The following is a 12,426-nucleotide window of genomic DNA, read 5'->3' as shown; positions in this document are numbered from 1 at the left end:
CAATTCTACATTTCTACAACTCCTAAATTTTAAAAATGAATTTTTAATCATTTTCCAATATTAAAAATTAGTATTATAATTATATTCAATTATTAATTCAATTCCTCTAAAATAAATTGTCTTCTAGTGTAAAAGAAAACTAATTGTTAAGTAATTGGAGTAGTCAAAAAGTCAAAAGCAAAAGTAATGGTAAATAAAAGAGGAAGTATGTACCACTACCTGGTATGGGATATGCCCAACCCATACCATAATAAAAAATTAATTTTTGCAATTTTTTTAAAGCTAAAAAGAAAAAAAATAAGTAAAAGTGACAGGAGGGGGTAAAAGGCTGAAACCCGCTAAATTGAATCCAACTCGCGCGAAAGGTATTACGAAGGCCGGAAAACCGCTTAAACTATATCCAAGAAAAACAGAGTAGATCTGGCTCCGCAACCTGTCAACTGTATGAAGAAGAGATCGTTCTTCTCAATTTTAGGGTTTATTTTTGTTAATTGAAACATTATGAGTGAATTGGTTGGGTTATAATTACTCCTTTTGAGTAGTATAAGTGGATTTTCGTATCAGTGGGTTTTGGTAGTGTTGTTTTCAATTTCTTCGTAGTTTTTTTGAAGTATCTATGTAATTTGTGTTGGAGCTATTGAGTATTGTAATGCCCGGTGCGAAGCATAGGTGGTGTTTGTGGCATATTCTTAACAAGATCGGCACCAAATTGGGAAAGTATTCGAAGTATGAAGAATTCCATGACGTTCTGCTTAATGTCATATATGACAATTTGACCGAAGAAGAATTTGAGGTTAATTGGACCCTAGCAATGGAGTCATATGGTCTTGCAAATGACGACTGGCTTACAGGTAAAACTGAAAATACATCTTATTTTAATGTGCAATAGTTATTGATAGGTATGGACAGCATTATAATCTCTTGAAATATTTCTGGATTGCTAGACTGAGAATTTAAAGCATGAATGTTGTTTTTTTTTTTTTTTTTGGGTGTTTATTCTATTGGATGAATTGTTACTCTAGATTAAAAGTGCAATCGACTACTCTACATTGTTAGAATTCCTAGATATGACTGTTAAGTTAATCTTCAGCCATCATAAGATGTCTCAGTCAGTCACTAACAATCTAAGAATTAGGACCTACTGCTGCTGCGGAATTCTAACAATCTGTTTTTTTTTTTTTGTTTTTTTTTTTATAGTGTTGTATGATGAAAGACATATGTGGATACCGGCTTATATGAAGCATTTGTTTTGGGCTACTAAGTCAACACATAAAATAATATTATCAGAAGCAATAATTCGATTTTACATAAGATTAGATTAGCAAAACAGGCCAAAGCTTGAAGGGGAAGCTTATAATAGGAATATAAGTTAAATGTAGCTTTATACAAAAATAGGCCCTCTAATTGGAAGGTGTTGTTGCCATTGTATAAAGTCCAGCACCGGAAACAAATGGAAGGACATCCCGTGCTACCCAGTTTGGACAATTATTATAAGACCTAGTGAAGTAGCAAAGTTCACCGTAGGCCGGACCATATCCAATACCTCCAACCCACCGATTTTGTGGACTTAACACCGGCCCATCATTACCAAAAACAGATTGCACTAATCGTACATCAGTGTTGGCCTTGGCCTTCCTAGCTCTTTTTTTCCTTGGCTTCGGAATTGGAGTCACAGGTTCATCAACATTCAAGCCATAACACTGAACCTTCATACAAAGACACAAAAAAAAAATATAGAAAATTTGTAAGCCACCAAAATACAAGACATATATTTAGCATATAAATAGTTAAGAGCAAGTAATATTACCGGAATGCCTGATGCAGTAGCTTGAGTTTGTTGCTGCACCGAAGTAGATGCTTTCTTCCCTTTCTTTTCTGTACAGGCTAGGAATCTTTTAGTCCTTGGCCTATGGGCCTTTTTCTTGCGTGAAAGAGGGTCCCCAACATGAGTAGGTAAGTCAGTAGACTTAGTTGCTAGTACAACATGTGGTAAATACAATCATTCCTTTAGCAACATCACACCTCAACGGAGCACCCCCTATTCAAGCCTTGTTGGGATATCTAACTTTGAAAGCTCGTAACCGGTCCTTGATGTTCTCCCATAAATTGGCCACGATTAGCCGTACCTATTTTGTAATGCAAGGTTTGGAGTTTCATCCCTATTTTCCATACTTAAGCCCTTTTAAGATAAATAATCCTATGAAATTCCTAAAAGAGGCTTATTTCTTAATGTACTACATGGTTGATTTGTACAAGATATGTTTTTCAATTAATTTAGGAGAGTTGCGTCGTTATATTTGGCGTTGCAACAACAACGACCCTAAGTTTCGCCACCTCTGTAATTTCTTCACTTTATTCATGGGACTTGACCAGTGGAATGCGGTTGTTGACTACCTCATCAGTACTCATGGAGTGTGTTGGGCGTTGTTGGTTTTTGGGAGAGAGTTTGCATCTGCTCATTTTACAGAAAATTATTTAGTAACAGTTGAGTGGCTCAAATTTGGTGAAAGTGATTTTGTAGAAGTTTTTGAGAACAATCAAGTGGAATACAACTCTTTCAAGGCCGCAATTTGTACGATCAACGGAGTAGACATTACCAATCATCCAGATTTGATGAATCGTCCACCGTATAGCAAAGATGGCTTTCCTTCCGCTTATGTCGATAACATGTCCAATGCTGTTCTAACCTATGCTGAGAAAGTAGACGACGGTTGGTGTCGCGGGTCTTCTGCCTCCGAGGTTGAAGGAGATTCCAGTGATGATGGTAAGGATTGGTGTCGTAGTTCTTCCACATCTGAGGTTGAGATCAGAGGTGATTACAGTGATGATGATGATGATGATTTCTGAGATTTGATGAGTCATCCATCTTAGCAAATATGGGTTTCCTTATTGTCTTTGTTTGGTATCCAATCTAGTAAAATTGTTAATTATAGCATTTTATGTTAAGATCTGCTAATTATGTCATTATTAATGTAATATTAATCTAATAGGTGAACTGCTATGTTGTTTTCCAAAGGACTTGAGGCTAGTTATGTTTATTTTATGTTTTAGTTAAGGACTTATTAATCTATGTAATTGTTTTTATTTGGTTCCTTATGAATTACTTGGTGGAGTTTTATTTAATTTTATTGCACTTAAAGGGGCTTCTCCATATGCAGAATATTTAATTGTGTGTTGTCAACTCAAACTGAACCTACAATGTAGCCTAAAGTACTTTAATTTATTTACAAAACCCAATGAAGCTGACTTTCACCACTTGCACAAGCTATTTCTGCACATATAATTGTATGTCTACTGTTCACAACTTATTTTTAGGTATGACCTTGAACTTGGTGTTCTGTTACATATTAATACATACTGTTATATTCACATAAAATACAGTTTACTTTTATTACATACTGTTATACATAAAATAATACTGTTTTGGTTGTTACGAAGTACAGGGGTAGTAGAAATAAAGAATTGGAACAAAAATACATGGATGCCATGTTAACAAAAAGTTAATTATCACTACAACCAATGAAATATGAGAATATGAGCTTCTAAATAATTTCCCTCCAAATGTTGGTCTATTACATATAATGTTTTCCCGCCAAGATTACCACTCTTTACCTGAATATATTACCATTCACTCTTCAAAATATTGAAAAACCTTTCATTTCTTATTTCAACATTAACCATGAATGAAATAATTGTTCCATGGGAAATGTTCCGGAATCACGCTTTGAAGTCGGTTCCCTCCACTTTCAAGTCACCAAATAGGAAGTCCAAATCAATTGGAATTCTTTTATATCCTACCTCTACCTCTCAAAATAGTCTTAAAGTAAGGTTCCTTCGAAAGAGGGAGTTGTTGAATTTCATTCTTATCCCATACAATATTGAATCATGTTCAAGTAGCCTAGTTGAAGTGCTATCAAATGGTCAAATTCGGCCATTTCATGTTCCAGACATGTCCGATCTCGCATTGTTTCCGAAACAAATTAAGGTGTACTTTGAGTGGTTACTTAATAATGCCACCATAGAGGACTTGTTTACTCGAATAGATAGTGTATTAGCACTTAACTTCCCCCGAATTAAGAACTTCGTGACAACATATGTCACCGGGTGTAGGTATGCCACCTCCTTTAAGAGCTTCTCGGACAGGATTGAGTTACTCTCCATGGGAAGGTTTTGTGGCAAACGCATGTCGATGATAATGAAGTCAGTGAACACAACATCTGATGGTAGAGATGGTCGAACATTTACATGTGACTTGGAAGTCAATTCTAATAGAAAAGAAACTTGTTGTGCTAAAATTAAAGTATATTCAAAATTCTTTCTGGAATTGCAAAGGAATGTCTGATAAATTCTTCCATTCCCGAGCTGCCAAAGTTATACCCACCTTACAACCAGATATCTTAGTCCTCACTGAAACACGTGTGTCAAACTTCATATTCAAATTGATACTACGAGATATGCAACACTACTCCTCAGCAACTGCTGAACCAGAAGGTGTTTGTGGAGGAATTGCAATTATAAACATTAGCAACAAATGCAATATGGTTGAAGTCAAACAAAGCCCTAATCAATGGCAAGGGAATTTAGTATTGCAAATTTGTTAATTTAGTTTGTATTAGTTATGAATGTATTCATGTGGCGAAAAAAAAATTGTTTACTGGGAATTTATTTTGTATTCATATGGCGAAAAAAAAATAGTTTACTTAATATTCCGTCTTGAAGTTGCAACAATACTACTTAAATTGAAATGAAAATTTTCTGAACAATTCATGGCTAGTCAGTGAAGCAATGACTTAAATATTAATTAGGAGTTAAGCTTTAGAAAGCTTAGGTTAATATGTTAAATATTAAAATGCTTGGGTTAATATGTTATGCTTTACAATGGAGAGGATTTTGGGCCAGCCATGGCATTTAATACAGAAAAGCCCATAAACCATCTAAAATAAAGCTAAACAACCATACTCCTACGCCCAATTCAGTCATAATATGTACAACAACAACTTGAGTTGGGTAACCATGTCACAAAAGACCCAAACCCAACCAAAAAACAGGCGTTAGTCCATACAGTTCTACCCCCCCAAAAAACAGGCCTTAGTCCATACAGTTCTGCCCCCCCCCCCCCAAAAAAACAGGCCTTAGTCCATACACTACTGCCCCCCATACTACTCAGATCGCACCATGTTTTGTCTGTGGTGAAAGAAGTGTGACAACATCAGATCGAACTTCGTTAAACTCGGACATCAAATCTTCCCACAGCAGCCAGGATCTCTGGAGGTTAATGTCATCGTCCTGCAAGAGAGTAAATAAAAAAAATTACATATTTAATCTAAAACAGGACTTTAATAAGGGCATGTATCAAAGTTGGGTAAAACAAACCAGCTTCACATCTGTAAGTAGCCTCTCCGCATTCCGCTTAATCGCGGCTAACATATGGACACCACAGTTGTGCCTAAAAATACAATGATAGATAGATTATAAATCGTCAAACAACACTAACTTTCCTCTTTCCCCAAAAAGATTAAATTAATCCTTACAGGTCCCCTTGCTGAGCCATTTGTAGGGAAGTTCTCCGCCAAGCGGTCACTATACCGACTTCCCATTTTGGGTCCAAGGATTGAAAAACCAAATCCATTGCATATGCCTGGAATTCAGAAAGAAATACACAATTAACATAGTGAAATGCGATTAAGCAATAATCTAAACGCATTGATTAAGGGAAGGGAAAATATTCCCAACCAACTTAATATGGTGACAACTATTCTCATACGAAAGTACGAATATGAGTGGGATATTTATTATAATTATTCTACAAATCCAAAAGGAGGCAATAAGCAACCAGAAAAGAAAAACTAGCGACAATAGAAAAGCACACCAACAACAATAAATTAAACACATCTCAAGTTTTAATCGGAAATCTAAACAACAATAAAGTAAACGCATTCCTATTGAAACGGGGCAGTAGGTAGCCTGAGAGCAAAAGCCTTGGTTATAAGTAATATTAAAAGGCAGAGAAAGACCTAACAATAAATTCCCCAACTAAGATGAATGTCAAGGAGCACAAGGGTTTCTTCTAATACCATTACCAACTAAGATGAATGTAAAGGACCACAATCCTAAACTTGATCAGTATAAATTATCATCTAAATAACTAGAAAATTAACAAAGTGAAATGGGATTCAACATTTATTAAATAGATGTTATATATTTACAATTAGGATATGTACCAAATGATCAACATTGGCAGAGTGGACCTCCGACGCGGAAGAGGTCTGAATGGAATCAATAACCAAAATTTCTTCTCGATTCACTGAAAAAGCCACGCACCACCAGTGACCTTCAAAAAGAACTGGGACAAATACCTGTAGCATGGCAAATAAATAGCATATTGTAAGGCAAAAGCATTATCAAGCAAAACAAAACAATACGTTCTAGTGCTCTATGATACTTACAACATTTATCCTCTTTGGATGAACACCATCCATCTGTGGTGTAAACACACGTGTATTAATTACCATCTCCCTTCTTTGGAAAACGCGCATCTACAAATATCATTAGAACATCATTACACCTTGTTGCTCGGAAAAAATTATAATACGCAATAAACCAAAAACTAACCGCAAACATAGGATCCAACATGAAACGCTTGCTGCGATCAGCATAACGAGCAGCCCAAACTTTTTCATACAACTTGCTTGCAGCACTCACATACTACATAAAAAGACATTGGACATTTACCCTGATTAATTGACAACATAGAAAGTAACTACTGCCCTATATAATTAATAAATCCAAGGTAAGAAATTTCAACCGCATCAAAGACTTGGCCCCTTTCTGCAGCAATTCCAGCACACATATGAAGCGTCACTTGTATCCTATCAACACTTAGCAATACAAGATTGTCCCTAAAGCTGTAATTATAATTTTTTTAAGAAGAAACGTAAGTCATACTTAAATGAAGCACTGTATGAATAGAATAAATATTGCATGTAATACCTTTGTGACTGCAATCTGCGCGAGACATTGGAATGAGATCTTATGTAGTCATATAATGGAACCCGTAATCTACGGAACTTCCTTGGCCGCCAAGTGTTCACATAACCTTCAGGAAGCAAAGGTGAGTCTGAATTTTTCCTTTTTCGCCGAGTTCGTTGTGGGCTAAACCCTCTCTCTCTGCCATCCTCTTATGAACTATATCCAATTTCAAGTTTAATTTTTTCAGGGCTTTGTAAAGGTTTTGGAACACTACATAACAGCAGGTCCAAATCTCCCACCCTCTGCTGCTCGTAAGCCACCACCTCTTGCCTCTCCCTCTCAAACTCCATGCCCAACTCAAATTCCAACTCCGTTCCATACATCCTATCACTCTCGCACTTCTTTAACAATTGTATCTCCAATTCAAACTCATAGGCCAACTCCAACATCAAGACCATTCCCAACTCCATCTCCCTTTCAACTTCTATTACCAAGTCAACAGCGAACTGAAACTCCAACCCCAACTCCAACTCGACTAGCAAATATAATTCCCTTTCTCTCTCCCTTTTATGACTATCGGTGTCATTTTGACTTTCTGTATCTCTGTCCAAGTCCAAGTCAAAGTCTAACTCATATGCTGTAGGAGATTGCAAGTTCCTATGCTCATTATCATCCATTACATCACCCGACATTAATGGAGAATCTACAGCATAGTCATGAACATTTAAGTCGGGTTGCACATGTGCATCACCAGAACCTGATGCCAAATCCTTTTTCTTAAAGTATCCGTACCGACGCTTTTTTACACACCTAATGTTAATCAGTTCATCTACTACATTTACACACTCCTGTTGACTATGCACAACATTGAACATCGATCAGCATTGAACATCGATTGATACACCTGCATTACGAATACCTTAAGTTAAGATGTAAGATGTTGGTTTAGATTCATTGCTCAAAACATAAATAAAAGTACGAATACCTCCTCCATGACCACAGCTGGTCTTTTCAAGGGCATCACATCTTCCGTATTCATTTCATGGGCACTACCATACGCTGCTTTTACAGCCTGGAAAACAAAGCGTATGGATTTGTGTCAGCAATATTATGACCATGTATAAATATAAAGACTATCATCAGAAATAGGGCTTGTGTATCTTCTGGTTTTTTTGCATTAAAATATAATCACTTACACCAAGTTTGCCAAAATCACCATTCACATGCCGATCCCCCTTCTTTGCCTTTGATATCTGTTGTGTGGTCCACACTGCCATCCTAGGGAAGACACCCCATTGAATAGGTGTTCTTTTCAATCGATCTAGGTAAAAGATCTACAATATAAAATTCATTTAAAATAAAAGACAACCCAAATTTTTTTTTTTAAAAAATATATAATGATTGATTGTTAAGGAAATATACCGCAAGAAATATTGTACACCCTCCACAACTTTTGGAAAAACCCATTGGGTAGAACCTCCTGGCAAAGCTTCCTATAGCATGCATAAGCTGGTCGATTACTAAGGAGCACCAGTCATAGGACTTTGCATCCTCAGCTACAAACGCTGCAGGTTAAAACTGGGGGCATAACCTATGGCTTGTTGTAGGACACAGTATATCAACTATAGCAAGGAGCAAAAAGGCAATCTTGAAATCTGAAGGATCCTCCAATGGACCTTCAACTTCTTCAACAAGGCTTTGCCTAGGAATTCCTTCCACCAAACTGGGTGTAGTTCTGCTAAACCAACTACGTACACGGTCCAGCATAGAACTCATTTCTTCGGTGGCTTTCTTGGGTACCGACTTCTTTCCCATCGGAATACCAAGCACCCAATGAACTTGAATGAGGCTAAACCCAAACTCTTTGCCATCAATGGTAACAATAGACCTAGAGTTCACATCCACCCTTGTCGCAAGCCAATAACATAATTTCCGTGGGAGCTACCTGTCAACAAGGGCATACAGTCCAGCAAAACCCATTTCCTTCACTAACTTCTGTTTATCTTCATCAAATTTGCTTATTGTTGCACCAAAACTCTCAACACGGCAATTCACATTTACAGGCTGCGCACACAAGTTAACCTGTAACAAAACCTAATAACAGGTATATATTTAAACTTAAGACAATCGAAGTAAAAATAAAATATTTAATGACTCCCAATACCCTTTTCAATTCCTTAGAGCATCTTTCAATTACTTTGCCGAGTTCTTTCATCTTCCCACCCTCGCTAAGAGAATTGTCCTACAAAAACAAAACGGTTTATTTTAACTGAACCGGAAAATAGGGCTCTCTAATTTCAATACAATCCATAGAGGGAGATAACAACATATACAACCTACAGCGACTGACAATGAAAAACTCACCCTAAACACATCCGCACTCACTTTACGTTTGCGACACCCGTCACTTGCATCATTACCCACTGATGAATCAATCACATCCTTAATACAACAAATTATAAACAAGTTCAGTCATCTGAATAGAACAGAACATAACAACAATGAGAAGATATACACAAAGGAACCACAGAGACATGAGAAGATATACACAAAGAGATAAGAACTTGACAAAGCTAGGCAATGGATAAGAAACCAAAACCCAAAGAGTTAGATAAGCACTTGTCAAAACTACTAGATCAAAGAGTCATAAACCAAAGAGTGCAGCTAACTAAACTGACTATCCGGGTTATCTAAAGCCTCAAAATACTCCCCATCATCAATTGTAAGCATATTGCCTCAAACTATTATATAAGATTCATCTAAGTTATGTAAGCTTTCTAAAATACTGAAACTAATCTTGTACCCCGAATAAACAAAATTTGTGAAATAGGGGAAGTATTAGTAAGATCTAGTACGCAGCCAAAAGCAAAAAAGAAACAAACTTTTATAATTATGAGTAGGAAATAATGTTCACTATAAGTGACAAGATTTATGACCAATGTGATTTAGATGAGAAAAAAGGGAGCAAAGATATTTTCAATTTTCCGTTCATGAAAATAACTAGTGTCTTGTAACACTCTTGTTTTAATGATTCAGCTGTTACTCGTGGAAAACAAAGGCTTACCAAATAGTATGGTGGCAAAGATATTTCCATAACCAACTCAACAAATATGAAAAAGACGTGCCCATGACATAAATAATTATTTAAAGGACATAATCTGGAAAATCTAAAACTTATAGATGCTAATTGTGCCTGCTTTAGTTTAGTGATTTTTCAATTTTCTAACCATATTCATATTCTTCGGTATGTATAAATGTAACATGGAGTATTTTAGTTGAATGTGAAAAGTACGACACTTAAATTTGCTTTGGAGTTTATTTATGAGTAATCAAAATAATCAACCAAGCTATTATATGTAAGCTATTATATCTAAGATATGTAAGCTTTCTAAAACAAAATAATCAACTAAGCTATTACATAAGTTCTAACTATACCCCAAAATTCCTATAGTTCAAATCAAAGCTTATAATCTCTGATCCAAGACAATTCAAAATTAATTCACACTTGTAATTGCATAAAAAGTACCCACTATCTAAGATGACATTTTGATTGCATAAAAAGTACACTACAAATTAAGGACTCGAAAACCAATACACCCCCACCCCTAACTACAAATTAAAAATACAATATATACATCAAAGAACAAGCCAACATAAAAAATAATTGTGAATATTGCCTGTAGAAGTTTTAAGAGGTTTTCATATGACACAAAGGAATCTCCTAATTCCAACATGTCAACACCAATAGAGGCACCAACCTCATCAATTCACCATCAAAGATACCTACCCCAACCTTAAATCTTCCCAACCATTTGCTAAAACAAAGATGAAGAATTCATCTTATAATGAAATAATAGAAAAATCAAAGAGCCAAACACCACCCAGCTTGAGATATTTGGCACAAGCAACTAATGTTCAGAAACTTCAAAACACATCCAGAGGAATGTCCTAACAAGGCCTATTGCAATAGGAGAAGGGAAAAATGCAGTAAAAACTATATTACTCAATGTACAACCTTCCATCACGAGTCAGATTATAAGGGTTTAAAATTCTGAATTATATCTGCCTGGTTAATAATTCGAAGAGAAAAACTACCATCTCATCTTAACAGCCACAAACAGAGCCTCCATAAAGTCCATACTTTTGTCAAAAACGTTTGGCAGATAAAGAAACGCAACACATCACATAATCTCACACAACACATCACATAAGATATACATCAAAGATATACACCCAATTCTCCAAAAAAACAGTAAGTACCTCTCCTAAATCGCCACGGCGAGCACCTCCGCTTCGAGCACCTCCGCTTCGAGCACCTCCTCTGCCACCACCTCCTCTACGACCACCGCCTACAAACCGCAATTCGCAATTATCAAAGAAACCAAAAAAGAAAACCCCCAATCGTAACTGAAAACAAACATAATTACACTATAATTTCAAAATTAGGTCATAAAATTACCTAACATATTAAATTCAACAAGCTTCTTCCACAATAAGCTTAAGAGGGAGGCGAATTTTGGTCAAAATTAGGTCATAAAATTACCTGACATGAAGGAGGACAGAGAGAGATGAAAAAGGAAAGAGGTAATAGGAAAGAGGAAAGGGGTTTTCCGATTCAACTGAGTGGTTTTTTGGAGAGAGAATAAAGTTTTTACAGCTTGGTAACTTCTTTAGTAAATTCCCGGAAATTACAATTTTGCCCTTGGTATGGGCCCAAGGAGCCCATACTTGGTAGTGGTCTATCACTACTCGTAAATAAAATGATAGTTGTCCAATACCCACTTTCCAAACCTCACTTGTTTGACAACAAACGGATCACACCCAGTCAAATATCAGAGCACCCCACTCTCTCTCCTCTTCCTGCCCTTCTCTTTCTCTTTCCTTTTCTCACTGTTTTTCAATGGAGTCGAAGAAAAATTCACCAAATTATGCGATTTCTTGGGTAATTCATAGTTATAACGGTGTATTGACCGATTCGGTCCAAAATGCGTTGCATTTTTATAACCCGCATCAAATCGCTAAATATCGGTTCGGTAAAATGGAAAACCAATACAACTCGCCCGATACGTTATGATACGGTCGCATTTTTGAACCCTGACCCCTAGAGAAACCAATCTCCGTGTCAAATTAGAGAAGATGAATAGAGTGAATGATTTTCTTTGTATTTTATTACGTTATACACAATGTATTTATACAACCTAAGAGTGGAGATTAGGGCTTAAATATAGGTCTGTATGCTATACATAATATTAGGCTTAGGCTTAACACCCCCCTCAAGTTGGCATGTGCCCAACTTGCCAAGTAAATACAAGAGTTGGTGTTTGCTCAACGCCTTAGTGAAAATATCCACTAGTTGATCTGTTGTCTTCACATACGATGGACTAATAACCCCGTCCTGAATAGCATCTCTAACATAATGACAATCAACCTCAATGTACTTAGTACGTTCGTGAAACA

The 12,426-nt window shown here is 36.3% G+C and overlaps 2 protein-coding genes and 1 long non-coding RNA gene across 8 annotated transcripts; 1 reads left to right on the top strand and 2 right to left on the bottom strand.

Moving 5' to 3' along the window:
* Positions 1 to 128: 128 nt before the first annotated feature.
* LOC110731002 (protein FAR1-RELATED SEQUENCE 4-like) lies at positions 129 to 2,989 on the top strand. 2 transcript variants are annotated; one of them, XR_002513218.1, is made up of 2 exons: positions 129 to 851; positions 1,198 to 1,272. XR_002513218.1 is itself a non-coding variant. In XM_021910857.1 (2 exons), exons 1-2 carry the CDS (start codon positions 650 to 652, stop codon positions 2,845 to 2,847), a joined length of 528 nt encoding a protein of 175 aa, XP_021766549.1. In that variant the 5' UTR covers positions 146 to 649; the 3' UTR covers positions 2,848 to 2,989. The 2 variants fall into 2 exon arrangements, 1 of the variants encoding a protein (XP_021766549.1); XM_021910857.1 differs by lacking the exon at positions 1,198 to 1,272 and adding an exon at positions 2,522 to 2,989 and having other exon boundaries at positions 146 to 851.
* On the bottom strand, positions 1,339 to 2,010 carry LOC110731003. The gene is made up of 2 exons (XR_002513219.1): positions 1,808 to 2,010; positions 1,339 to 1,706 (listed from the first exon to the last, which is right to left on the bottom strand). It is a non-coding gene; the product is annotated as an uncharacterized LOC110731003 (long non-coding RNA).
* A 1,803-nt stretch (positions 2,990 to 4,792) lies between the features above and the next one.
* Positions 4,793 to 11,842, bottom strand: LOC110731000. Of its 5 annotated transcripts, none has more exons than XM_021910854.1 (15): positions 11,429 to 11,842; positions 11,230 to 11,318; positions 9,334 to 9,411; positions 9,134 to 9,211; positions 8,392 to 9,063; positions 8,166 to 8,303; positions 7,955 to 8,041; positions 6,991 to 7,873; positions 6,806 to 6,905; positions 6,613 to 6,705; positions 6,447 to 6,536; positions 6,222 to 6,356; positions 5,532 to 5,638; positions 5,374 to 5,446; positions 4,793 to 5,286 (listed from the first exon to the last, which is right to left on the bottom strand). In XM_021910854.1, exons 9-15 carry the CDS (start codon positions 6,848 to 6,850, stop codon positions 5,164 to 5,166), a joined length of 666 nt encoding a protein of 221 aa, XP_021766546.1. In that variant the 5' UTR covers positions 6,851 to 6,905; positions 6,991 to 7,873; positions 7,955 to 8,041; positions 8,166 to 8,303; positions 8,392 to 9,063; positions 9,134 to 9,211; positions 9,334 to 9,411; positions 11,230 to 11,318; positions 11,429 to 11,842; the 3' UTR covers positions 4,793 to 5,163. The 5 variants fall into 5 exon arrangements, with proteins under 5 accessions (XP_021766546.1, XP_021766547.1, XP_021766545.1 ...); XM_021910855.1 differs by having other exon boundaries at positions 8,392 to 9,051; XM_021910853.1 differs by having other exon boundaries at positions 8,392 to 9,033.
* Between the last annotated feature and the right edge of the window lie 584 nt (positions 11,843 to 12,426).

The sequence above is a fragment of the Chenopodium quinoa genome, unplaced genomic scaffold (genome assembly GCF_001683475.1).
Source record: "Chenopodium quinoa cultivar QQ74 unplaced genomic scaffold, ASM168347v1, whole genome shotgun sequence".
Taxonomy (NCBI): Eukaryota; Viridiplantae; Streptophyta; class Magnoliopsida; order Caryophyllales; family Amaranthaceae; genus Chenopodium; species Chenopodium quinoa.
Note: the sequence above shows the minus strand (reverse complement) of the source record. Positions and strands in the feature narration are given on the sequence as shown.